At 46.0% G+C, this 26,444-nt stretch overlaps 10 protein-coding genes across 10 annotated transcripts; all 10 read left to right on the top strand.

The window, feature by feature from the left end:
- Nucleotides 1–17: 17 nt before the first annotated feature.
- ATC70_006909 (uncharacterized protein) lies at nt 18–1,547 on the top strand (the record flags this gene model as incomplete). The annotated part of the gene is made up of 1 exon (XM_064826177.1): nt 18–1,547. The coding sequence occupies one exon, from the start codon at nt 18–20 to the stop codon at nt 1,545–1,547; it is 1,530 nt and encodes a 509-aa protein (XP_064688251.1).
- Nucleotides 1,548–2,066: 519 nt separating this feature from the next.
- Nucleotides 2,067–3,023, top strand: IMD1_1 (inosine-5'-monophosphate dehydrogenase; the record flags this gene model as incomplete). Its single annotated transcript, XM_064826176.1, has 1 exon — nt 2,067–3,023. One exon carries the CDS (start codon nt 2,067–2,069, stop codon nt 3,021–3,023), a length of 957 nt encoding a protein of 318 aa, XP_064688250.1.
- Nucleotides 3,024–3,448: 425 nt separating this feature from the next.
- ATC70_006907 (uncharacterized protein) lies at nt 3,449–6,382 on the top strand (the record flags this gene model as incomplete). The annotated part of the gene is made up of 1 exon (XM_064826175.1): nt 3,449–6,382. The coding sequence occupies one exon, from the start codon at nt 3,449–3,451 to the stop codon at nt 6,380–6,382; it is 2,934 nt and encodes a 977-aa protein (XP_064688249.1).
- Nucleotides 6,383–6,752: 370 nt separating this feature from the next.
- On the top strand, nt 6,753–10,648 carry ATC70_006906 (uncharacterized protein; the record flags this gene model as incomplete). Its single annotated transcript, XM_064826174.1, has 2 exons — nt 6,753–7,257; nt 7,317–10,648. 2 exons carry the CDS (start codon nt 6,753–6,755, stop codon nt 10,646–10,648), a joined length of 3,837 nt encoding a protein of 1,278 aa, XP_064688248.1.
- Nucleotides 10,649–11,175: 527 nt separating this feature from the next.
- On the top strand, nt 11,176–12,348 carry ATC70_006905 (uncharacterized protein; the record flags this gene model as incomplete). The annotated part of the gene is made up of 1 exon (XM_064826173.1): nt 11,176–12,348. One exon carries the CDS (start codon nt 11,176–11,178, stop codon nt 12,346–12,348), a length of 1,173 nt encoding a protein of 390 aa, XP_064688247.1.
- Nucleotides 12,349–13,003: 655 nt separating this feature from the next.
- On the top strand, nt 13,004–13,291 carry ARO2 (bifunctional chorismate synthase/riboflavin reductase [NAD(P)H] aro2; the record flags this gene model as incomplete). Its single annotated transcript, XM_064826172.1, has 1 exon — nt 13,004–13,291. The coding sequence occupies one exon, from the start codon at nt 13,004–13,006 to the stop codon at nt 13,289–13,291; it is 288 nt and encodes a 95-aa protein (XP_064688246.1).
- Nucleotides 13,292–13,802: 511 nt separating this feature from the next.
- ATC70_006903 (uncharacterized protein) lies at nt 13,803–14,741 on the top strand (the record flags this gene model as incomplete). Its single annotated transcript, XM_064826171.1, has 1 exon — nt 13,803–14,741. The coding sequence occupies one exon, from the start codon at nt 13,803–13,805 to the stop codon at nt 14,739–14,741; it is 939 nt and encodes a 312-aa protein (XP_064688245.1).
- Nucleotides 14,742–14,816: 75 nt separating this feature from the next.
- TSA1_2 (cTPxI) lies at nt 14,817–18,085 on the top strand (the record flags this gene model as incomplete). Its single annotated transcript, XM_064826170.1, has 2 exons — nt 14,817–14,825; nt 14,870–18,085. 2 exons carry the CDS (start codon nt 14,817–14,819, stop codon nt 18,083–18,085), a joined length of 3,225 nt encoding a protein of 1,074 aa, XP_064688244.1.
- A 559-nt stretch (nt 18,086–18,644) lies between these two features.
- On the top strand, nt 18,645–23,345 carry ATC70_006901 (uncharacterized protein; the record flags this gene model as incomplete). Its single annotated transcript, XM_064826169.1, has 3 exons — nt 18,645–19,573; nt 19,621–21,195; nt 21,296–23,345. 3 exons carry the CDS (start codon nt 18,645–18,647, stop codon nt 23,343–23,345), a joined length of 4,554 nt encoding a protein of 1,517 aa, XP_064688243.1.
- Nucleotides 23,346–23,918: 573 nt separating this feature from the next.
- Nucleotides 23,919–25,925, top strand: ATC70_006900 (uncharacterized protein; the record flags this gene model as incomplete). The annotated part of the gene is made up of 4 exons (XM_064826168.1): nt 23,919–24,345; nt 24,438–24,764; nt 24,868–25,582; nt 25,642–25,925. Coding segments are annotated over 4 exons (1,753 nt in total), but the record flags the coding sequence as incomplete, so codon positions are not given.
- Between the last annotated feature and the right edge of the window lie 519 nt (nt 25,926–26,444).

The raw sequence follows: 26,444 nt of genomic DNA, 5'->3' as shown, positions 1-26,444 counted from the left end.
TCTGTTTACATGACTTGATGCACGACTACTTCCTCACCCATCACCACTATCCTGTGGTTGCTTTCCTGGACATCAAATCAGCGTATGATACCGTGGATCGTCGAGTGATTTGGGATGCTCTCTCTCGTTCTTCTCTGCCTCGTTCAGTTCTCAGTTTGCTCATCCACATGTTCGATGATGTACTCGTGTCTGTGTTGATTGCAAATCACACCTCTGTTCCCTTTTCGCCTGCTACTGGCGTATTGCAGGGTTCAGTGCTCAGCCCTCACTTGTACTCTCTGTACATCAACTCTCTGCCTGCTCTTCTTCGTTCTGCTGTCAGTCGCGGTACTATGGTATCACCACCTGGGATGCCTAGTGTTTGCGTGAATAGCCTGCTCTTTGCTGATGATGTGGCCATATTTGGCTCTCGTACTGATGTGCAAACCATGTTGGATATCGCTTCAGATCACTCGTTCTCTCTTGGCTACAGGTGGAAACCATCAAAATGTGCTGTACTTTGTGCTCCTACTGCCTCTACTCGTCATCCATTGTCTCTATACGGTGAACCTCTTCCTGTGGTAGAGGAATTCACGTATCTTGGTATGCCGTTTAGATATAAAGGTCTGTATGCCCCTGGGATTCTCAATCTGCGTGCTTCTGGTGCTATCAAGACAATGGCATTGTTAAATTCGGTTGGTGTCAATCGAAATGGTTTTTCTCTGTTGCTTTGTGCTCGTTTGTATAAAAGCTTTATTCGTCCCAAACTGGAATACGGCTTAGCTATATCTCATCTCTCTTTCCGTGACTTCAAGGCTCTTGATGCTCTGCAAAATCGATTGGTTGGTATGTTTGTTGGTAGTACATGGTACAATGTTGCCAAACATTTGACCTGTCTTCCCAGCATGAAGCATCGATATAACGTTCTGACAACACGTTATGCCCTTCGTGCTGATACTCTCCCTGATGATTGCTTGTTGGTTCTGCTTCGTCGTGGTTTACTGTACACTCGTCTAGACAGATTTATCTGTCAAAACCCGTTGTATCTAACACTGCCTGATCCGCCGCCATTCACCACTGCTGGTCTTACTGAAGTCTTTGATTCGTATTGGCAAGATCAAGTAGATCGTCAACTTGCTGCTGCTGCTGTTTCTGGTGCTCAGACTCTCCTTCGTGCTTGTCGTCCGTCTGTCTCTCGTCCAGATCCCATCCTGTATCTGCCTATTGGTCGATCTGCTCGTAGTCGTCTTGTGCGGTGGCGTCTTGGACGTTTCACCAATATGCGTGAAGAATGTCCGTGCACTACCGGTGAGTTTATCTCCCGAGATCACTTTCTGACATGTCGTGCTCTGGATCGTACCTTTTTTGATGCTTTGCCACCTGCTCCACCTGGTGTACATCGCATTGACCATGCTCTGAACTGTCTTCCAGACAAAGCTTCAGCTGGTCCACCGTACTTTTGGTCTGCTTTGCTCCTTTTGTTGCATGCCATTGATTGCCTTGTGCATCCTCTGGCTGTGATCCCACCAGATCCAGATCCTGGATCGCTCTGGTTTTCTGCTCATTGATGAACGTTTGTTGTTTTTGCTTTCTCGGTGCGATGCCACGGTGGTAAGTAATTATCAAAGTTCCCATCCGTTGGTCATTCCTCCAGATCAAATCAACAATACCAGTACTCATGCCGATCCTCTGCAACTACCACACTTTCCTTTTTCCCTTTTTCTTCGTTAGTGTCCTCATAAGGGTTTTTTGTACCTGCTACTCTTTTGTTTCTAGAATTCTAGGCTAATGCTCCCATCGAGTGCCCATTGAATTCATGTATATAATAAAAATCAACGTTAAACTGAGCTACATCCCCAGGCATCTCTTTCCGTTTTTCAACACTTTTTGCCACCGTTTTCGGAAAAAAGTTGTTCCAGACTAGAAAAAACGTATTTCCTCGATAACTACCAACTCCAACAACTCGAAATTACACAACTTTGCTTGCCTTTGGTAACAGTTTATTGTGTTATAGTTTCAAATTTGTCGAACACCTCCTTGATATTTTTTTAAAAAATTTTCAAATTTATAAAAAAATATTCTCCGTCATGGCCACCAATCTACAGGGTATGGATATGAATCAGCTTCAAATGATTCTTAATCAGCTCCAAGAACAACTTACCTCGGTTACTGCTCGCGTCAACGAACATGATGGTCTTCTTGCTCGTTTAGATACTCTGGAAAAAGAGAATTCAGAGTTGAAAAAACTTTTACAGGACAAGGACCTTGCAATTCAAAAATTGCAGGGTGCAGTCTCCGGTCACGTGGTCCCCTCTGGTTCGAGTCGGCCCACGGCGGTAGAGGGGTCAACCCTCAAAACTACTACTGGCTCTATGAATACTAAGGCTACTAAATCACCTAGCTATGCAAATGTCGCAAAGGCTGCTGCTACTCTTCCTGATCCTGCTACTGAAGCTAAGCAAGCTAAGAAGCGTCTTGCTATTGGTCGCGCCTTTACAACTGCTGCTCGTAAAGGTCCTCAAGGTTACCAATATGTTTATATTGGTAGATCTAAGAAGATTGCACGCTCTGAAGTTCGCTCTCTCTTGCGCAAAGCCGGCGTTGATTTGGGTCGTGTGCTTGACATCTGTTTCCCAGCATCCGATGTTATTGGCATCCTGGTGCATGTGCAATATGTTCAGGATTTTACTGCACTTTTGGAGGCTTGTGAGGCTGAATTCTTCTTCGACTTTGACCCTTTGGACCCTGCTAACATAGCTGATCCTAAGTATGACTCTTTGACTCTGGATCAACGTACTGCTTTGATCATGGAATTTACTGCTGCTCGGTGTCTGCAAACCTTAGCTTTCCTACGTCCTCTGAATGTCAGTGGTGTTGGTAAGTACTTTGTTGAGCAAGGCTGGATTTGTGACGAAGACCTTTCTGTTTCTGTTGGTGATGCCATTCAACGCTTTGCAAAGAAGGAACCCAAGAGGGCTAACTTCTTGTTCCGTCGCAAGATTAATGCTGACTCTGCCAATGAAGATTCTGCTATGGAACAATAATGTGTTCCACCACTGAGTCCTCGATACTGTATACCCAAAATGATAACCCTGTCCACTCCTTATTTGTCTCTCTCTCTCTTTGGAATGCCAATGGTCTTCGTCAATCAGTGATTCACGATGTTCTCTCTCATGTCCTGGATACTCATGTCTTGCTGGTTACTGAAACCTGGCTAACTTCTGGCTCTTTTCCTACAGATTGGTCCCAATACCATCTTTACGGTTCGAAAGTACCTGGTGCCTTCAACCGTGGTTCTGGTGGTATTACTGCTTTTGTCTCTCCTTCCTGTCCTTACTCTGTCTATCAACTCCCATCCTATAATCCGCATACTTTGTCCCTTAAGGTTGGCTCCCTTACGGTCCATTGTGTATACTTACCTCCACCCTTATCATCTGATAAGGTGCTCTCGGCCCTTAGTTCATTACCTATGACTAGGGATACTATTCTATGTGGCGATTTCAATGCTCGGTTGGGTTCTCTCACTGGTGATGCTATCTCTAATGCTCGTGGTAATGCTCTCAAACCTTGGTTTGATGAACACTGCTTGTCTGTACTCAATGCGTCTTTGGCTTTTGGTGTTACGACGTACTCTTCTTTTCGGCAGCAACAAGAATTGAGTAGTATCATTGATTTGTTTTTGACAAATATTGGTGATGTTGCTTTGGTGAATCCTCAACTGGTGGTTGAGTCTGATCTGTCTCTTGGTTCTGACCATCGATTGATGTCACTTACTTTCGGGTATGTGCCACCTCTCGATGACACTGTGGCTCCTGGTGATTCTGTTCTGGCTCCTCGGCGTCAATGGAAGCTCTCGAAATTGACGAAAGAGAAGCCTTTGGGCTTACTCCGTGAATCCTTTCGATCTTCTGTTGCTCCTCTGGTTGGTACTCTTTCTGGTTTGGTGTCTGCTCCTCCTGGTGTTCGTCCAGATATTGATGCACTCAACGATTCTTTGAATCAATGTTTGTATGAATCTCTGGATAGTTCTATTGGTGTGAAATCTGGTCGTCCTGGCCATTGGAAGAAGTACTGGACGCAAGAAATTCAGGATGCTGCTACTGTACGTGATCACTCTTATAGTCAATGGAGGCATGCCTTTGGTATTGTCAAAGTTGAAAAATGGTCCTTATACAAAATTGCGCATCGCAAGTTTCGCTCCCTGGTGCAAGCTGCAAAGCGAAGGTCCTGGAAACAGTTCTGTGGTATTCTAGAAAAGGATTTCTCAAAAGCTACTGCTGCTATCAAGCGCATCAAGCGTAACAAAGAGTCTTCTGCTACCTACAGTCATCCCGACGGTCCTGCTGCTTCTGTCACTGCTATGGGTTCTCATCTCGCTTCGGTGTATGATGGCTCTCTGCTTGCCACTGCTACTCGTCCTGCTGCTCCCCCCACTTTTGACTCTGTTCTGCCTTTTTGTGTGCCTGTGGATTTGTCACTGTTCGATGTTGATACTCTTGTATCTCACATTCAGCGGCTCCCAACACATAAAGCTCCTGGTCCAGATCATATTAAAGCTGAGATGCTCAAGTCCTTGGTCTCTGAGATTGCTCCGGTGTTGTCTCTGTTGTTCACTCTGTGTTACCAATGGTCGTATACTCCTGCTCTCTGGCGTCATGCCCAAGTCTTCCCCATCTTCAAGAAAGGTGATGCTTCTGATCCCGCCAACTATAGGCCTATTTCTCTGACTTCTGTTGTGCGCAAACTGTTTGAGTTCTCTCTCATGCCTGAGCTGGATGCCCATTCTCCTGCCCTTGACATTGCCCAAGGTGGTTTCCGCCCTCAACGTAGTCCTCTGGATCAAGCCCTCTGCTTGCATGACTTGATGCATGATTACTTTGTTGCGCACCGTCGTCGTCCTGTTGTCGCTTTCTTGGATATCAAGTCAGCATATGACACAGTCGATCGTCGTGTTATCTGGTCTGCTTTGGCTGGTTCTAGTCTTCCTCGTGCTGTTCTGGGTCTGTTGATCAACATGTTTGATGATGTGTCTGTCTCTGTCTTGATTGCTAATCACAACTCGACTGCCTTCTCTCCTGTCACTGGTGTTCTGCAAGGCTCAGTGCTCAGTCCTCACTTGTACTCGTTGTATATCAACTCTTTACCAAGTCTTTTGCGTTCTGGTGCTACTGGTGCTACTATGCTGCCTGTGCCTGGTGCTGATGCTCCTATTGCTATCAATAGTCTCCTGTTCGCTGATGATGTGGCTGTCTTTGGTTCAAAGTCTGAGGTTCAGCGTATGTTGGATCTTGCTGCTGGTCATTCTGTCTCTCTTGGATATAGGTGGAAGCCTTCCAAATGTGCTGTGCTTGGTACTGCTGCTGCTCTTGCTGGTTCTCCTCTGGTACTTTACAATGAAGCTCTGCCTGTCGTTGACGAATTTACATACCTTGGTATGCCATTCCGATACAAAGGCCTACATGCTCCTGGTATTCTGTCTCTGCGTTCTGCTGGTGCTGTCAAGACCATGGCTCTGTTAAACTCTGTTGGTGTCAACCGCAATGGTTTCTCTTTGCTGCTCTCCTCTCGCCTGTACAGGACATTTATTCGTCCTAAGCTTGAATATGGTCTGGCCATCTCCCATCTCTCTGCTCGTGATTTTACTGCTATGGATACTTTGCAAAACCGACTTGTTGGCATGTTTGTGGGTAGTACTTGGGTTAATGTCGCCAAGCACATTACCTGTCTTCCCAGTATCAAACATCGCTACAATGTCCTGGCTACCCGTTTTGCTCTGCGTGCTGATACTCTGCCTGACGATTGTCTGCTGGTTCTGCTTCGTGCCCATTTGCACTATACAAGGTTGGATCGTTTTATATGTGAAAACCCTCTGTATCAGTCGCTGCCTGACCCTGTTCCTTCTTCTGCTGGCTTGCGCACTACCTTTGCTGCCTATTGGCAAGATCAGGTTGATCTCCAGCTCTCTGCTGCTGCTGTCACTGGTCGTCATACTTTGCTTCGTGCTTGTCGTCCTGACACCATGAGGCCTGATCCCATACTTTACCTGCCTCTTGGTCGTATTGCTCGAAGTCGTTTGGTCCGTTGGCGCCTTGGTCGTTTCACAAACATGCGAGAGGAGTGCCCATGTATGTCACCTGCAGGTGTTCACATCTCTCGTGATCACTTTTTGTACTGTCGTGCTCTTGATCCTGACTTGATCGATGCCTTGCCGCCTGCTCCACCTGGTGTGCACCGTATTGACCATGCTCTTAATTGCTTGCCCACTAATGCCTCTGCCGGTCCTCCTGATTTCTGGCCTGCTCTACTGAACCTCCTGTATGCTATCGATTGCCTTGTGCATCCTCTGGCTGTCATTGCTCCGGATCCAGATCCAGCGTCTCTTTGGTACTCCAGTACTGGTTGATCTGACAGGGATGAACATGTTCCATTGTTGTTTTCTACGTGCGGCTCCTCGGTGGTAAGTCATTATCAAAGTTCCCATCCGTTGGTTGTCCCTCGAGATCCTCAATGTGAGCACCACTAGTCTCCATGTCCTGTACTCTTGTCACTGCATTTTTTGTCCCTTTGAAAGTGCTCTGGAGGGGTTTTTTTAGTTACTTGCTCTATATTTGTTCTTGAAGTTAGGCTATGCTCACATCGAGTGCCCATTAAATTTCTTATAAATAAAAACAATCTTTAAACTGAGCTACATCCCCTACGCATCTGCTGCCCGTAAAGGTGCTCAACATCGTGACCCTGCCCGTACTACCAAGCGACGTCTTGCTGCAGGTCGCATGTTCCAAACCACCACCACCAAAGGTCAACAAGGATACCAGTATGTGTATCTAGGCCGCTCTGGTAAAATCCTGCGCTCTGAGGTTCGTTACCAACTTCGCCGAGCTGGTATTGATACTGGCCGTGTGTTAGACATCTGTTTCCCTGCCACTGGCGTCATTGGCATCTTGCTCCACATCCAATATGTAGAGGAGTTTCTCGCCTGTATGCGCAAATGTGAAGCTGATCACATTGAAAACTTTCAACCCTTGGATCCCAACAACATTGCTGATCCCAAATATGCTGATCTTGCCATTGAAGAGCGTGAGCAATTGATCTATGAATTCACCAACACCCGTGCTCTGCAAACCCTCTCTTTCCTTCGTCCACTCAACGTTAGTGGCGTTGGCAAATACTTTGTCTCTGCTGGCTGGATCTCTCAAGAAGAGCTAGATATAGCCGTCTCTGAAGCTATCGGTCGTCTTGCCGAGAAGGAGCCCAAAAAGGCTAAATTCTTGTTCAAGCGTCAAAAGGAAGATCATGACAGCAATGGCTCTGCTATGGAACTCTAATGAGTAACATAGCTACTAGTCATACTCCCAATAACAACCCAGTCCACTCCTTTCAAGTCTCTCTCTCCCTTTGGAATGCCAATGGTCTACGTCAATCAACGGTACATGATGTCCTCCATCATGTTCAGAACACTCATGTACTGCTTGTCACTGAAACCTGGCTGACCTCTGGTTCTTTCCCTACTAACTGGTCTCAATTCCACCTCTATGGCTCTAAAGTACCTGGTGCATTTAACCGTGGTTCTGGTGGCATTACTGCCTTTGTCTCTCCTTCCTGTCCTTTCTCTGTCTCTCAACTTCCGTCTTACAATGCACACACTTTGTCCCTTAAGGTTGGCACCCTTACGGTTCATTGTGTGTATCTGCCTCCACCCTTATCTTCGGATAAGGTGCTCTCGCTTCTTCGCTCGTTACCCGTAACCGGTGATACCATCCTTTGTGGTGATTTCAATGCTCGCTTTGGATCTCTACTGGGTGATACTAATGCTAATCCTCGTGGTACCTCACTACTTCCATGGCTGGAGGAGTCCTCTTTTTCCATTCTCAATGAGTCTTTAGCATTTGGTACACCCACATTCACAACTTTTCGACGTCAACAAGAGGTTCATAGCATCATTGATCTGTTTCTTACAAACATTGGCGAGGCTGCTCTGTTACATCCTCAACTGGTGGTTGAATCTGATCTGTCTCTTGGCTCTGATCATCGGCTGATGGTACTTACTTTCGAGTATGTGCCCCCTCCTGATGATACTCTTGGTTCTGGTAGCTCTGGTGGTTTGGCCCCTAGACGGCAATGGAAGCTCTCGAAATTGAGGAAAAAGCGGCCTTTGGGCTTGCTTCGTGAATCCTTTCGATCTTCTGTTGCTCCTTTGGTTGGTTCTCTCTCTGGTTTGGTGTCTGCTCCTCCTGGTGTTTGTCCAGATATTGATGCACTCAACGATTCTTTGAATCAATGTTTGTATGAATCTCTGGATAGCTCAATTGGTGTGAAATCTGGTCGTCCTGGCCACTGGAAAAAGTACTGGACACAGGAAATTGAGGATGCTGCTCGTGAAAGAGATACTATGTATAGTAGATGGAGGTGGGCAAGTCGTTTTGCCAAAGTCGAAACATGGAATCTCTATCAAGCTGCTCACAGGCGTTTTCGTTCTCTTGTACAAGCTGCTAAGCGTCGATCGTGGAATCAGTTTTGCTCTGATTTAGAAAAGGACTTTTCGAAAGCCACTGCTGCAATCAAGCGCATTAAAAGAAACAAGGAATGCTCTGCAACGTACAGTCATCCAGACGGTCCAACTGCCTCTGTCAACACAATGGCGTCCCATCTTGCCTCAGTCTATGATGGCTCTTTGTTGAATAATGCGTCTCGCCCTACTGCTCCCCAAGTGAACAACTCTGATTTGCCTTACGCTGTGCCTACTGATCTGTCTCTGTTTGATGCTGATATACTTGTCGCTCTCATTAAGCGTTTGCCAAATGGGAAAGCTCCTGGTCCTGATCATTTGAAAGCTGAAATGCTGAAGGCTCTAGCATCTGACATTGCACCCGTATTGTCTCTGCTCTTTACACTCTGCTCTCAGTGGTCGTATACACCAGCTCTATGGCGACATGCTCAAGTCTTTCCCATTTACAAGAAAGGTGATGTATCTGATCCTGCAAACTTTCGTCCAATTTCGCTTACTTCGGTGATGCGTAAATTGTTCGAATTCTCTCTGATGCCTGCTCTTGATGAACATTCGCCTGCACTTGATGTTGCTCAAGGTGGTTTTCGCCCACAGCGTAGTCCTCTGGATCAAGCCCTCTGTTTACATGACTTGATGCACGACTACTTCCTCACCCACCATCACTATCCTGTGGTGGCTTTCCTGGACATCAAGTCAGCGTATGATACCGTGGATCGTCGAGTGATTTGGGATGCTCTCTCTCGTTCTTCTCTGCCTCGTTCAGTTCTCAGTTTGCTCATCCACATGTTCGATGATGTACTCGTGTCTGTGTTGATTGCAAATCACACCTCTGTTCCCTTTTCGCCTGCTACTGGCGTATTGCAGGGTTCAGTGCTCAGCCCTCACTTGTACTCTTTGTACATCAACTCTCTGCCTGCTCTTCTTCGTTCTGCTGTCAGTCGCGGTACTATGGTATCACCACCTGGGATGCCTAGTGTTTGCGTGAATAGCCTGCTCTTTGCTGATGATGTAGCCATATTTGGCTCTCGTACTGATGTGCAAACCATGTTGGATGTCGCTTCAGATCACTCGTTCTCTCTTGGCTACAGATGGAAACCATCAAAATGTGCTGTACTTTGTGCTCCCACTGCCTCTACTCGTCATCCATTGTCCCTATACGGTGAACCTCTTCCTGTGGTAGAGGAATTCACGTATCTTGGTATGCCGTTTAGATATAAAGGTCTGTATGCCCCTGGGATTCTCAATCTGCGTGCTTCTGGTGCTATCAAGACAATGGCATTGTTGAATTCGGTTGGTGTCAATCGAAATGGTTTTTCTCTGTTGCTTTGTGCTCGTTTGTATAAAAGCTTTATTCGACCCAAGCTGGAATACGGCTTAGCAATATCGCATCTCTCTTTCCGTGACTTCAAGGCTCTTGATGCTCTGCAAAATCGATTGGTTGGTATGTTTGTTGGTAGTACATGGTACAATGTTGCCAAACATTTGACCTGTATTCCCAGCATGAAGCATCGATATAATGTCCTGGCAACACGTTATGCTCTTCGTGCTGATACTCTCCCTGATGATTGCTTGTTGGTTCTGCTTCGTCGTGGCTTACTGTACACTCGTCTAGACAGATTTATTTGTCAAAACCCGTTGTATCTGACACTACCTGATCCGCCGCCATTCACCACTGCTGGTCTTACTGAAATCTTTGATTCGTATTGGCAAGATCAAGTGGATCGTCAACTTGCTACCGCTGCTGCTACTGGTGCTCAGACTCTCCTTCGTGCTTGTCGTCCGTCTGTCTCTCGTCCAGATCCCATTCTGTATCTGCCTATTGGTCGATCTGCTCGTAGTCGTCTTGTGCGGTGGCGTCTTGGACGTTTCACCAATATGCGTGAAGAATGTCCGTGCACTACCGGTGAGTTTATCTCCCGAGATCACTTTCTGACATGTCGCGCTCTGGACCGTACCTTTTTTGATGCTTTGCCACCTGCTCCACCTGGTATCCATCGCATTGATCATGCTCTGAACTGTCTTCCAGACAAAGCTTCAGCTGGTCCACCGTACTTTTGGTCTGCTTTGCTCCTTTTGTTGCATGCCATTGATTGCCTTGTGCATCCTCTGGCTGTGATCCCACCAGATCCAGATCCTGGATCGCTCTGGTTTTCTGCTCATTGATGAACGTTTGTTGTTTTTGCTTTCTCGGTGCGATGCCACGGTGGCAAGTAATTATCAAAGTTCCCATCCGTTGGTCATTCCTCCAGATCAAATCAACAATACCAGTATTCATGCCGCTCCTTTGCCACTACCACACTTTCCTTTTCCCTTTTTCTTAGTTAGTGTCCCCATAAGGGTTTTTTGTACCTGCTACTCTTTTGTTTCTAGAATTCTAGGCTAATGCTCCCATCGAGTGCCCATTGAATTCATGTATATAATAAAAATCAACGTTAAACTGAGCTACATCCCCACCTTTCTTTCCGCTAACCAATTTTTTTAATACATTGAAGCCCAGTAATATTGAAAAAATTGACCCAACTCTACAATTCCATACAATACATAGCAAGAACATCATTCCAGACGACACCAAAGTAAACCAGGCATTAAGCTGTGCGTCCTCTCTTTCTCCAGGTCAAAAACGGCCAAGTTCCTCAAGATCTCCACCTTTTTTCGCTGTAGATTTCACTCAACAGTTGAAAACAAAGAAAATGACATTCACTCCAACCTCTCATCAGCACCATCATCCACAAACATCAGTTGATATCATCAACATTTCTACTGATTTTGGACCAACAACTCCTCCATCTGCCTCTCCAGCGAGTGAACAGCAACTTTCAACCTTTATGATTGAGGTTCGAAATCGCTTAGCTCGTCTGGAAACCGCCCATGTCGAAATTGAGCGGTTAAAAACAGCCCTGGCAGAGTCTGAAGCTGCTCGTCACGCTCTCGAAGCCCAACTTGCAGCTGCTACTGGTACTACAACTAGCCTGGCTCCCAAACCATCATCATCCCACCCACCTCCTGCCACTACTACCACCACAACAGCACCAACATCAACTACATGCACCAATGCTACCTCTGCCACCTCTTCGTCTCCAGGAAATCAACCATCTTTTGCTGCCGTCGTTGCATCTAATACAGGTGCAAAGCGTAAGAAGAAGCCTGCTGCTCGTCCTCCTCCTCCATCTGCCACCAAGGCATCCGCTACTCTTGCTCGTCTTTTTGCTCCTCAAAGTGATATACCATCTGGTTATCAATTTGTGTACTATGCTACTCCTGTCCGCCGTCGTCTTTCTGAGCTGCGTCGCCTTGTTCAAGGCGTAGGATTGAATAACTCTCGTGTGCTGGATATTCAATATCCTGTACAGAATGTGATTTCTTTCCTTGTTCACAACGACTATGTTCTCACCCTCACCAAAGCCATGCATCTCCATGGTCGTGGCTCTTCTCCGTTGATTGACTTTGATCCATGTGATCCAGTCAATCTCAAAGATCCCAAATTTGCTTCTCTCTCTCGTGATCTGCGTGTCCAAAAGGCCATTGAGGTCGAAAACCTTCGCTGCCTTCGTTCGCTGTCTTTTGTCCGTCGCTCTGTCCGTGTTTCTGTTGCTCGTTCTTTTCTTTTGTATGATCGCATCAACCAAGCCCAATTTGATGCCATTTTGAAAGAAGAAATGCTTGCTCGTTCCTCCTCCTCTGCTGCTGCTAAACCACCATCCCGATCCTCTGATCAAGAGCGTTTAGCCAAGAAACAACGTTTGAGTTATCTTGGCTACCTCTTGCATCATGATGCTGAAACTGCCTCTCTTTTGGCTTATGCTGTCTCCCCCACTCTCTCTGCTACCAAGGATCTTGAAATGTCAGAGCCTTCTGATAACTGATTGACACCTTGCTGTTGAAATCGTTTTGCTCTCTCATTCCCACTCTCGTTGTTTCTGTTTCTGCTGCCTTTATGGTAGTGTCTGTATTTACTTTGTCCTCCTTCTCTGCTTCTTTCTCGTTTGGTCTTTGTCTCTCTGCTCATTTTGCTATATGCAAATGCCTCGTTTTCTCCTTTTTTTCTTGCTTTTTTTGTGCCACTGAGGTCTGTGGGTTTATTTTGTCTGTGCTGCTGTCTGAACATCGAGGTATCCTCAATTGCATGTCTCATACACCATAGCTTCTTATTCTCTACCCTTTTATCTCACTTGTTTTACTCCTTTTTCCTGCCTGTACTTCTTTTTTACCAGTTTAATTTTTAGTTTAGGACCTTTTTTCCCTTTTCTGGACACTTGCATGTTGTTCCTGCATGGAGATCAAACTATCAATTTAAGCTTTTTTGCTGTACGTCGCTTCTCAGGACTTGCAACTAATGATCCAAAGATCGCATGCATATAAGTCTATATTTTTTACTTTGCTAATTCATTGTAATCAATAAACAACCATAAATTTTCGCCTGAGCTACATCCCCCTCGTCCAGATCCCATTCTGTATCTGCCTATTGGTCGATCTGCTCGTAGTCGTCTTGTGCGGTGGCGTCTTGGACGTTTCACCAATATGCGTGAAGAATGTCCGTGCACTACCGGTGAGTTTATCTCCCGAGATCACTTTCTGACATGTCGTGCTCTGGATCGTACCTTTTTTGATGCTTTGCCACCTGCTCCACCTGGTGTACATCGCATTGACCATGCTCTGAACTGTCTTCCAGACAAAGCTTCAGCTGGTCCACCGTACTTTTGGTCTGCTTTGCTCCTTTTGTTGCATGCCATTGATTGCCTTGTGCATCCTCTGGCTGTGATCCCACCAGATCCAGATCCTGGATCGCTCTGGTTTTCTGCCCATTGATGAACGTTTGTTGTTTTTGCTTTCTCGGTGCGATGCCACGGTGGTAAGTAATTATCAAAGTTCCCATCCGTTGGTCATTCCTCCAGATCAAATCAACAATACCAGTATTCATGCCGATCCTATGCCACTACCACACTTTCCTTTTTCCCTTTTTCTTAGTTAGTGTCCCCATAAGGGTTTTTTGTACCTGCTACTCTTTTGTTTCTAGAATTCTAGGCTAATGCTCCCATCGAGTGCCCATTGAATTCATGTATATAATAAAAATCAACGTTAAACTGAGCTACATCCCCATCTCTTTCCGTTTTTCATCACTTTTTGCCACCTTCCCCCGGTAAAAAGTATTTCCTCACTATAAAAGCGGTTTATCTCGACAACAAACACTCCAACTAGCCTTCAGTTGTACCAGTTTACTTGCATTTAGTCAACGTACATTGTGTTATAACTTCCAGTTTGTTGGACATCTTTTTCATATTTTATTGAATCTCCAAAGTTTGATAGAATATTTTCAGCCATGCTCAACAATAATCAGCAATCTATGGATTTGAATCAGCTCATCCAAACTGTTCAAGAACAACAGCAACAACTGGTCTCTCTCACCGAGCGAGTACAGCAACATGACAATCTCCTTGCTCGCCTGGACCTTTTGGAAAAGGAAAATGGAGAATTGAAAAATCAGTTACAAGCCAAGGACCTTGCAATTGAAAAATTACAGGGCCAACTCTCATCCCGCCGCACCAATCAAGGTGCTCTTTCCAGCTCTCAGGTAACACCACCCCAAGAGCTTGTTACTACTCACCAACCCGATGCTACTCAAGGTAGCTACGCATCTGCTGCCCGTAAAGGTGCTCAACATCGTGACCCTGCCCGTACTACCAAGCGACGTCTTGCTGCAGGTCGCATGTTCCAAACCACCACCACCAAAGGTCAACAAGGATACCAGTATGTGTATCTAGGCCGCTCTGGTAAAATCCTGCGCTCTGAGGTTCGTTACCAACTTCGCCGAGCTGGTATTGATACTGGCCGTGTGTTAGACATCTGTTTCCCTGCCACTGGCGTCATTGGCATCTTGCTCCACATCCAATATGTTGAGGAATTTCTTGCCTGTATGCGCAAATGTGAAGCTGATCACATTGAAAACTTTCAACCTTTGGATCCCAACAACATTGCTGATCCCAAATATGCTGATCTTGCCATTGAAGAGCGTGAGCAATTGATCTATGAATTCACCAACACCCGTGCTCTGCAAACCCTCTCTTTCCTTCGTCCACTCAACGTTAGTGGTGTTGGCAAATACTTTGTCTCTGCTGGCTGGATCTCTCAAGAAGAGCTAGATATAGCCGTCTCTGAAGCTATCGGTCGTCTTGCCGAGAAGGAGCCCAAAAAGGCTAAATTCTTGTTCAAGCGTCAAAAGGAAGATCATGACAGCAATGGCTCTGCTATGGAACTCTAATGAGTAACATAGCTACTAGTCATACTCCCAATAACAACCCAGTCCACTCCTTTCAAGTCTCTCTCTCCCTTTGGAATGCCAATGGTCTACGTCAATCAACGGTACATGATGTTCTCCATCATGTTCAGAACACTCATGTACTGCTTGTCACTGAAACCTGGCTAACCTCTGGTTCTTTCCCTACTAACTGGTCTCAATTCCACCTCTATGGCTCTAAAGTACCTGGTGCATTTAACCGTGGTTCTGGCGGCATTACTGCCTTTGTCTCTCCTTCCTGTCCTTTCTCTGTCTCTCAACTTCCGTCTTACAATGCACACACTTTGTCCCTTAAGGTTGGCACCCTTACGGTTCATTGTGTGTATCTGCCTCCACCCTTATCTTCGGATAAGGTGCTCTCGCTTCTTCGCTCGTTACCCGTAACCGGTGATACCATCCTTTGTGGTGATTTCAATGCTCGCTTTGGATCTCTACTGGGTGATACTAATGCTAATCCTCGTGGTACCTCACTACTTCCATGGCTGGAGGAGTCCTCTTTTTCCATTCTCAATGAGTCTTTAGCATTTGGTACACCCACATTCACAACTTTTCGACGTCAACAAGAGGTTCATAGCATCATTGATCTGTTTCTTACAAACATTGGCGAGGCTGCTCTGTTACATCCTCAACTGGTGGTTGAATCTGATCTGTCTCTTGGCTCTGATCATCGGCTGATGGTACTTACTTTCGAGTATGTGCCCCCTCCTGATGATACTCTTGGTTCTGGTAGCTCTGGTGGTTTGGCCCCTAGACGGCAATGGAAGCTCTCGAAATTGAGGAAAAAGCGGCCTTTGGGCTTGCTTCGTGAATCCTTTCGATCTTCTGTTGCTCCTTTGGTTGGTTCTCTCTCTGGTTTGGTGTCTGCTCCTCCTGGTGTTTGTCCAGATATTGATGCACTCAACGATTCTTTGAATCAATGTTTGTATGAATCTCTGGATAGCTCAATTGGTGTGAAATCTGGTCGTCCTGGCCACTGGAAAAAGTACTGGACACAGGAAATTGAGGATGCTGCTCGTGAAAGAGATACTATGTATAGTAGATGGAGGTGGGCAAGTCGTTTTGCCAAAGTCGAAACATGGAATCTCTATCAAGCTGCTCACAGGCGTTTTCGTTCTCTTGTACAAGCTGCTAAGCGTCGATCGTGGAATCAGTTTTGCTCTGATTTAGAAAAGGACTTTTCGAAAGCCACTGCTGCAATCAAGCGCATTAAAAGAAACAAGGAATGCTCTGCAACGTACAGTCATCCAGACGGTCCAACTGCCTCTGTCAACACAATGGCGTCCCATCTTGCCTCAGTCTATGATGGCTCTTTGTTGAATAATGCGTCTCGCCCTACTGCTCCCCAAGTGAACAACTCTGATTTGCCTTACGCTGTGCCTACTGATCTGTCTCTGTTTGATGCTGATATACTTGTCGCTCTCATTAAGCGTTTGCCAAATGGGAAAGCTCCTGGTCCTGATCATCTGAAAGCTGAAATGCTGAAGGCTCTAGCATCTGACATTGCACCCGTATTGTCTCTGCTCTTTACACTCTGCTCTCAGTGGTCGTATACACCAGCTCTATGGCGACATGCTCAAGTCTTTCCCATTTACAAGAAAGGTGATGTATCTGATCCTGCAAACTTTCGTCCAATTTCGCTTACTTCGGTGATGCGTAAATTGTTCGAATTCTCTCTGATGCCTGCTCTTGATGAACATTCGCCTGCACTTGATGTTGCTCAAGGTGGTTTTCGCCCACAGCGTAGTCCTCTGGATCAAGCCCTCTGTTTACATGACTTGATGCACGACTACTTCCTCACCCACCATCACTATCCTGTGGTGGCTTTCCTGGACATCAAGTCAGCGTATGATACCGTGGATCGTCGAGTGATTTGGGATGCTCTCTCTCGTTCTTCTCTGCCTCGTTCAGTTCTCAGTTTGCTCATCCACATGTTCGATGATGTACTCGTGTCTGTGTTGATTGCAAATCACACCTCTGTTCCCTTTTCGCCTGCTACTGGCGTATTGCAGGGTTCAGTGCTCAGCCCTCACTTGTACTCTTTGTACATCAACTCTCTGCCTGCTCTTCTTCGTTCTGCTGTCAGTCGCGGTACTATGGTATCACCACCTGGGATGCCTAGTGTTTGCGTGAATAGCCTGCTCTTTGCTGATGATGTAGCCATATTTGGCTCTCGTACTGATGTGCAAACCATGTTGGATGTCGCTTCAGATCACTCGTTCTCTCTTGGCTACAGATGGAAACCATCAAAATGTGCTGTACTTTGTGCTCCCACTGCCTCTACTCGTCATCCATTGTCCCTATACGGTGAACCTCTTCCTGTGGTAGAGGAATTCACGTATCTTGGTATGCCGTTTAGATATAAAGGTCTGTATGCCCCTGGGATTCTCAATCTGCGTGCTTCTGGTGCTATCAAGACAATGGCATTGTTGAATTCGGTTGGTGTCAATCGAAATGGTTTTTCTCTGTTGCTTTGTGCTCGTTTGTATAAAAGCTTTATTCGACCCAAGCTGGAATACGGCTTAGCAATATCGCATCTCTCTTTCCGTGACTTCAAGGCTCTTGATGCTCTGCAAAATCGATTGGTTGGTATGTTTGTTGGTAGTACATGGTACAATGTTGCCAAACATTTGACCTGTATTCCCAGCATGAAGCATCGATATAACGTTCTGACAACACGTTATGCTCTTCGTGCTGATACTCTTCCTGATGATTGCTTGTTGGTTCTGCTTCGTCGTGGCTTACTGTACACTCGTCTAGACAGATTTATTTGTCAAAACCCGTTGTATCTGACACTATCTGATCCGCCGCCATTCACCACTGCTGGTCTTACTGAAATCTTCGATTCGTATTGGCAAGATCAAGTGGATCGTCAACTTGCTACCGCTGCTGCTACTGGTGCTCAGACTCTCCTTCGTGCTTGTCGTCCGTCTGTCTCTCGTCCAGATCCCATTCTGTATCTGCCTATTGGTCGATCTGCTCGTAGTCGTCTTGTGCGGTGGCGTCTTGGACGTTTCACCAACATGCGTGAAGAATGTCCGTGCACTACCGGTGAGTTTATCTCCCGAGATCACTTTCTGACATGTCGTGCTCTGGATCGTACCTTTTTTGATGCTTTGCCACCTGCTCCACCTGGTGTACATCGCATTGACCATGCTCTGAACTGTCTTCCAGACAAAGCTTCAGCTGGTCCACCGTACTTTTGGTCTGCTTTGCTCCTTTTGTTGCATGCCATTGATTGCCTTGTGCATCCTCTGGCTGTGATCCCACCAGATCCAGATCCTGGATCGCTCTGGTTTTCTGCTCATTGATGAACGTTTGTTGTTTTTGCTTTCTCGGTGCGATGCCACGGTGGTAAGTAATTATCAAAGTTCCCATCCGTTGGTCATTCCTCCAGATCAAATCAACAATACCAGTATTCATGCCGTCCCTTTGCCACTACCACACTTTCCTTTTTCCCTTTTCTTAGTTAGTGTCCCCATAAGGGTTTTTTGTACCTGCTACTCTTTTGTTTCTAGAATTCTAGGCTAATGCTCCCATCGAGTGCCCATTGAATTCATGTATATAATAAAAATCAACGTTAAACTGAGCTACATCCCCACATCCCCACCCTTCTTTCGCTTTTGAAATTTTATATTACGTTCCGCCAAAAATTCAGGTACCACGTGATTAGAAAATTCCAATAAGTGTATCCAAGCAGTAGTAAACAAAGCAGTAATCACCAAACGAGCATACATTAAGTGCCTAGTACTTGAAGTATAACCTGTGAAAACCTCAGCTCGATTGAACAGATATTCATCTTTTTTGAAAAACCCACAAAAAACATCATATTTTTCTTTCGACATCTCAACACCTTTGTATCGATCAACAATGACAATGGACACCGATACACCAGCTACTCTCATGTCGCAGATGGATCTGCAGAGACTAGTATTGACCATGCAACAGGACATCTCTGCCCACAACAGTGCTTTGCAAGAGCTAAATGCCTTGAAAACCACTATTTTGAATCTCCAAAAACAAAATGAATCCCTGACCCAAGAGAATGAGCGTCTGCGTCAGCAACTCAACTCTCAACAAGGTTCCACAACCACTCAAGCGCAACCCAAATCAGGTATTCAACAGCAACCCAAACCTCATTCTTCAGCTACTCAATCCACGCAACAAGCACCCAATGCCACCAAAAAGACTCCCAACAACTCTTGGACCGAAGTAATCAAACGTTCCAAAAAGGTTCGCAACCCTGCCGATGTAACTGACAAACATCGCCAAGCTATTACTCGTGGTTTTAACTTGGCTCCTGAAGGGCCCAAAGGCTACACAACGGTGTACTTTAACCGCTCTCGCCGCTTCACTCGCACTGAAGTCCGCAACAACTTGCATCTGATCAAAGCTGATGCTTCTCGTATCATTGATGTAACGTTCCCTGCTAGAAACATCATTGGCGTCCTAGTCCATTTGCAATACAAGGACAACCTCGTCTCCATTCTCACCAAGAACAACATCAATGTTGTGGAAGGCTTTGATCCTACTGATCCCAAACACCTCGCTGACCCCAAGTTTAAAGAGATGTCCCTCTCTAAGCGTGAGGATGCTGCCTTTGACCTGCAAATCAATCGTTGTGCCAAGTCTCTTGTCTACCTTGCCAATCGTCGTTCTCGTCTTTTTGCTTCTGTTGCTAATCACTTTTTGGAAAATGGTTGGACCACCACTGAATACATTGATTCTGTCGCCCCTGTCAATAACATCTTTGGCTCTTCTGGTTTCAAGAAAAGCTTTGGCTCATCTGATGTTGACATGTCTGATTCCGACGAAGAAGAGTATTAATGATTGAGAGTCCTCTCAGTCATTATACATCCTCCTCGCTCCCTGACCATCCTCTCTCTGCTTCTAATCCGTCCTCATCAATACCAACTATACTCAATAACACTATACCTACTACTCCTCCTCCTCCTACAGCTTTGGCTCCAGTCATTAATAGCGCTTCTCAACTCACTCCACTCACCATTGGCCTCTGGAACGCTCGCGGTCTCAGAGATACCACCATTGATGATGTTCTCCGTTATTGCCAATCCTTCTCTGTGCTGTTCATTACCGAAACATGGCTGAACCGCCATCCCATCCGACTACCCACCAATTGGCAGCAATTCCACTTACCTGGCGTCACTGTCGCAGGCGGTGGTCGTGGCTCTCGTGGCATTACATGCTTAATCAACCCTTCCTGTCCCCTTACAGCATTCCAGACGCCTTTGCCCTCTGCTCTTCAAGAGTTTGCTTTGGGTATTCAACTTGGTCGTGAACTTCGGCTCATTTGTCTGTATATACCACCTGAGCAAGCGGATCTCTATACTGAAAATGTCTCTTCCATCCTGAATGCGATCCCGTTGGATCATGACACAATCATCTGTGGCGATCTGAATGCCCGCATGGGTAGCTTTGTTGGTGACTCCTCTACAAATAACCGTGGTCGTCTACTTCAAGAGTACTGTGCCGATAATCAATTAAACGTTTTGAACTGTCAATTAGCCCACTCTACACCTACCTTTGAGGACCGTCGTAGTGGGCGGAATGTAAGTAGCATTGTCGATTACTACATCTCAAATGTAGAATCACTTTCCTTTGCCTCTCTGGATACCTCATCTCCACCTTCTTCCTCCTCAATTAGTATTTACTCTGACTTGTCTTTGGGATCTGATCATAAACTGATGTCTCTGACGTTTGATTACCACTCAAACGAACCTGCTCTTGCTATGCCTGCTACGCCATCACCATCACCTCGTCTCCTATGGAAGCTCTCACGTCTACAAGAAACGGATGTACGCAATTTGTATGCACAACGCTTTACAGCCCTCTCTCAACCGTTGCTACAACAGCTGATCTCGCTTGTGCGCTCACCACCTGATACACAACCTCCAATTGATGCCCTCAACAGTGATCTCACCAATTGCATATATCAGGCACTGGATGAATCCGTTACTCGGCAATCCCAGCGACCCAACTTTTGGAAGAAATTCTGGACCCTCGATCTTCAACGGCTCTGTGATCATCGTGAAGCTCTCTATCGTAAATATCGTCGTTGTCCCGCTTCATTGGACAAGGCATATTGGTGGAATCAACATGTGGAAGCACATCAAAAGTTCAAACAAGCCCTTCGTAGAGCTAAACAGGTTTCGTGGCACGCATTCTGTGAATCTTTATTCAAGCAAGACTTTTCAAAGGCCATGTCAAAAATCAAGTTGATCAAATCCAGACGACAAAGACAATCAGGGTATCTACATGTGGACGGTGCTCAAGCTGGTGCTAATGCTATGCGTGATCACCTTGCTACCATTTATGCTGGATCCAATCTCCCAACAAATCGACCTCCATGCCCTTTTGCTACACATGGTAGACATCTGCCATATGGTGTTCCTCCTCCTCAGTCAGCCTCCCATCTTGGTGGTACTCGTCTGGCAAAATGGTGACATCAGTACATTGAATCCGCATGCTTCTCCTTTCATCCCATCATACCTCTCACATAGAACTCTACCACATGATGACTCTGACCCAACACGTCGTGTTGTCTCAGCATCGGTCCACAACGAAGCTTTTGACGAGATTATTAGTATTGACCATATCATTCAGCAGATCAAGTCGTTGCCATACCGTAAAGCACCTGGCCGTGATTCAATTCGTGGTGAAATGCTGAAACCCATTCAGAAACCACTTGCCACTGTTCTGTCATACCTCTTTGCTCTGACCTATCAATGGTCTTACACACCAGCGGATTGGCGTCATGGTAATGTTTGTAGCATCTACAAGAAGGGGCCTGTCACGGAGGCATCAAGCTTTCGGCCCATCTCATTGACTAGTACACTGAGAAAACTCTTTGAAATGTGCCTTGCTCCCCTTGTCCTCACCATTTCACCACCATTAGATGTAGCCCAGAATGGTTTCCGATCCGCAAGAAGTGCACTTGATAGTGCTCTTAGTCTCCAAGACTTAATGAAAGTCTACCAGAACCAACACTACCACTGGCCAACTGTGTGCTTCCTTGATATCAAGAGTGCCTATGATGTTGTTGATCGCCGTGTGATCTGGAATTCGCTGCTCTCTGCCAATGCTCCAATGCCACTTGTCTCATTGCTCTCCAATTTGTTTGACGATGTTTCCATTTCAGTGCTGAATCAGCAATGCGTGTCCCAAGAACTCTCACTGCATACTGGATTGCTTCAAGGCTCCACCCTTAGTCCCCACTTATTCAGTATCTTTATCAACTCACTGCCAGCTTTGTTGCGTCAAGCTGCATCGTCCTCCACCACTCGTGTCATGTCAACATCACCATCATGTGCTCCCTCTCCTCTTTGGTCCGTCATAACACCCACTCATGCTACTAATATTGCTATTAATGCTTTATTATATGCTGATGATGTTGCTATTCTAGGTTCTGCTCGTGAAGTAAAACAGATGCTGACACTAGCTGAATCACATTCCCTTGCACTTGGGTATCGCTGGGCTCCTGCCAAATGTGCTATCATCAATCCACCGTCCTCCACCTCATCTACCTTTGTTGACCTGACCTTGTATGGAGAATCTCTTCCTGTTGTCGATGAATTTGTGTATCTCGGTATTCCATTTGACCGCAAGGGCATCTGCACAGCATCTATTGTCAAGAAATGTCAGCGTGGTACCATGGCTTCGATGGCTCAGCTTAACTCCATTGGATGCAATCGTTCTGGCTTCCCTCTGCTCTTCTCCACCAAATTGTATGCTTCATTCATCAGACCCAAACTGGAATATGGTATTGGCATTGCCAATATGCGTGTTGCTGATTTCAAGGCTCTTGAAAAGGTCCAAGATACGTGCCTCCGCATGATATTTGGTGGCCATCGTGCTGCTTCCACCATGGTGTTTCGACACATGACAAATCTGCCTCTGATGCGACAACGTGCTGCTATACTGGTGACTCAATTCTGCTTGCGCTCACAATTCCTCCCAGAAGATGGCCTGCTGATACTGCTCTCTGATTCTCTACCTGGTTCATCTTTGAAAAGATTAAAAAAGCAACACATGGCTGCCCGCGCGCTTGATGAAGTACCTTTTGCAAATCAACGTCACATGAAACAATGGTTCCTTGCTGAACGCCAACATTGGCACGCTGAGTTCCTGACAAAAACAGACATGGTGCTGATCCGTGCTTGCCGACCCACTATTGGCATTGATCCTGTTATGTATGTACCTGCCAGTCGTCCTTGTCGTAGTCGTCTTATTCGTTATAGAATGGGATGGCTTCCGGGTAAGCCACGACCTTGTGCATGCAATGAAGATCATACATCCCGTCGCCATCTACATGAATGCCCCACTTTGCCACCTACTTTGCTTCTGTCTCTTCCTGTTCCGCCTGCTGACTTCACCGGCACCATCATTGACCATGCTTTGAACTTGATTCCATCCTCCTCATCTCCTTCCAACTGTCCACCCTGGTGGTCTGATCTCTGTACCTTGCTGTGGCATTTTGACCAGCTCTGTAATCCCGATGGCGATTACACAACGGATCCAGTTCCAGGACAAGTGTGGGCTTCCCCGGCCTAACATGCGTCTACTGACATCCTGCTCTGTGGTGAACCGATTGTGATCTGCTTCCTCTGTTTGCCCCTCCACTGCTACACTCTTTTACGCACGATGCGAGGGAATTCATGTTGTCTTTGATCTTTCTTATTAGCCATGTGCCTCCCACCCACCACCCAGACAATTCAAATATTGCATAGCGTTCCTGAAATATTTGTCGCTCCCTGAATCCCAGAACCTTGGTTCTGACACTTCCTCACGTTCGCCTCCCAAGTGCTAGCAATAATGATCAAAAGATCGAATGCATTTAGCCTTTACTTTATTAATTTCTTCTTGCTTTTAATAAACACATACATTTTCGCCTGAGCTACATCCCCATCTCTTTCCGTTTTTCATCACTTTTTGCCACCTTCCCCGGTAAAAAGTATTTCCTCACTATAAAAGCGGTTTATCTCGACAACAAACACTCCAACTAGCCTTCAGTTGTACCAGTTTACTTGCATTTAGTCAACGTACATTGTGTTATACTTCCAGTTTGTTGGACATCTTTTTCATATTTTTATTGAATCTCCAAAGTTTGATAGAATATTTTCAGCCATGCTCAACAATAATCAGCAATCTATGGATTTGAATCAGCTCATCCAAACTGTTCAACAACAACAGCAACAACTGGTCTCTCTCACCGAGCGAGTACAGCAACATGACAATCTCCTTGCTCGCCTGGACCTTTTGGAAAAGGAAAATGGAGAATTGAAAAATCAGTTACAGGCCAAGGACCTTGCAATTGAAAAATTACAGGGCCAACTCTCATCCCGCCGCACCAATCAAGGTGCTCTTTCCAGCTCTCAGGTAACACCACCCCAAGAGCTTGTTACTACTCACCAACCCGATGCTACTCAAGGTAGCTACGCATCTGCTGCCCGTAAAGGTGCTCAACATCGTGACCCTGCCGTACTACCAAGCGACGTCTTGCTGCAGGTCGTATGTTCCAAACCGCCACCACCAAAGGTCAACAAGGATACCAGTATGTGTATCTAGGCCGCTCTGGTAAAATCCTGCGCTCTGAGGTTCGTTACCAACTTCGCCGAGCTGGTATTGATACTGGCCGTGTGTTAGACATCTGTTTCCCTGCCACTGGCGTCATTGGCATCTTGCTCCACATCCAATATGTAGAGGAGTTTCTCGCCTGTATGCGCAAATGTGAAGCTGATCACATTGAAAACTTTCAACCCTTGGATCCCAACAACATTGCTGATCCCAAATATGCTGATCTTGCCATTGAAGAGCGTGAGCAATTGATCTATGAATTCACCAACACCCGTGCTCTGCAAACCCTCTCTTTCCTTCGTCCACTCAACGTTAGTGGCGTTGGCAAATACTTTGTCTCTGCTGGCTGGATCTCTCAAGAAGAGCTAGATATAGCCGTCTCTGAAGCTATCGGTCGTCTTGCGAGAAGGAGCCCAAAAAGGCTAAATTCTTGTTCAAGCGTCAAAAGGACGATCATGACAGCAATGGCTCTGCTATGGAACTCTAATGAGTAACATAGCTACTAGTCATACTCCCAATAACAACCCAGTCCACTCCTTTCAAGTCTCTCTCTCCCTTTGGAATGCCAATGGTCTACGTCAATCAACGGTACATGATGTTCTCCATCATGTTCAGAACACTCATGTACTGCTTGTCACTGAAACCTGGCTGACCTCTGGTTCTTTCCCTACTAACTGGTCTCAATTCCACCTCTATGGCTCTAAAGTACCTGGTGCATTTAACCGTGGTTCTGGTGGCATTACTGCCTTTGTCTCTCCTTCCTGTCCTTTCTCTGTCTCTCAACTTCCGTCTTACAATGCACACACTTTGTCCCTTAAGGTTGGCACCCTTACGGTTCATTGTGTGTATCTGCCTCCACCCTTATCTTCGGATAAGGTGCTCTCGCTTCTTCGCTCGTTACCCGTAACCAGTGATACCATCCTTTGTGGTGATTTCAATGCTCGCTTTGGATCTCTACTGGGTGATACTAATGCTAATCCTCGTGGCACCTCACTACTGCCATGGCTGGAGGAGTCCTCTTTATCCATTCTCAATGAGTCTTTAGCATTCGGTACACCCACATTCACAACTTTTCGACGTCAACAAGAGGTTCATAGCATCATTGATCTGTTTCTTACAAACATTGGCGAGGCTGCTCTGTTACATCCTCAACTGGTGGTTGAATCTGATCTGTCTCTTGGCTCTGATCATCGGCTGATGGTACTTACTTTCGAGTATGTGCCCCCTCCCGATGATACTCTTGTTCTGGTAGCTCTGGTGGTTTGGCCCCTAGACGGCAATGGAAGCTCTCGAAATTGAGGAAAAAGCGGCCTTTGGGCTTGCTTCGTGAATCCTTTCGAACTTCTGTTGCTCCTTTGGTTGGTTCTCTCTCTGGTTTGGTGTCTGCTCCCCCTGGTGTTTGTCCAGATATTGATGCAATCAACGATTCTTTGAATCAATGTTTGTATGAATCTCTGGATAGCTCAATTGGTGTGAAATCTGGTCGTCCTGGCCACTGGAAAAAGTACTGGACACAGGAAATTGAGGATGCTGCTCGTGAAAGAGATACTATGTATAGTAGATGGAGGTGGGCAAGTCGTTTGCCAAAGTCGAAACATGGAATCTCTATCAAGCTGCTCACAGGCGTTTTCGTTCTCTTGTACAAGCTGCTAAGCGTCGATCGTGGAATCAGTTTTGCTCTGATTTGGAAAAGGATTTTTCGAAAGCTACTGCTGCAATCAAGCGCATTAAAAGAAACAAGGAATGCTCTGCAACGTACAGTCATCCAGACGGTCCAACTGCCTCTGTCAACACAATGGCGTCCCATCTTGCCTCTGTCTATGATGGCTCCCTGTTGAATAATGCGTCTCGCCTTGCTGCTCCGTCCAATTTCTCTGATTTGCCTTATGATGTGTCCACCGCTGATTTGGGTCTATTTGATGCTGATACACTTGTCTCCCTCATTAAGCGTTTGCCAAATGGAAAAGCTCCTGGTCCTGATCATTTGAAAGCTGAAATGCTGAAGGCTCTAGCATCTGACATTGCACCCGTATTGTCTCTGCTCTTTACACTCTGCTCTCAGTGGTCGTATACACC

The sequence above is a fragment of the Mucor velutinosus genome, assembly GCF_035048745.1.
Source record: "Mucor velutinosus strain NIH1002 chromosome Unknown tig00001548, whole genome shotgun sequence".
NCBI lineage: Eukaryota > Fungi > Mucoromycota > Mucoromycetes > Mucorales > Mucoraceae > Mucor > Mucor velutinosus.
The sequence above is the reverse complement of the archived record's forward strand: the minus strand, read 5'-3'. Positions and strand labels throughout refer to the sequence as shown.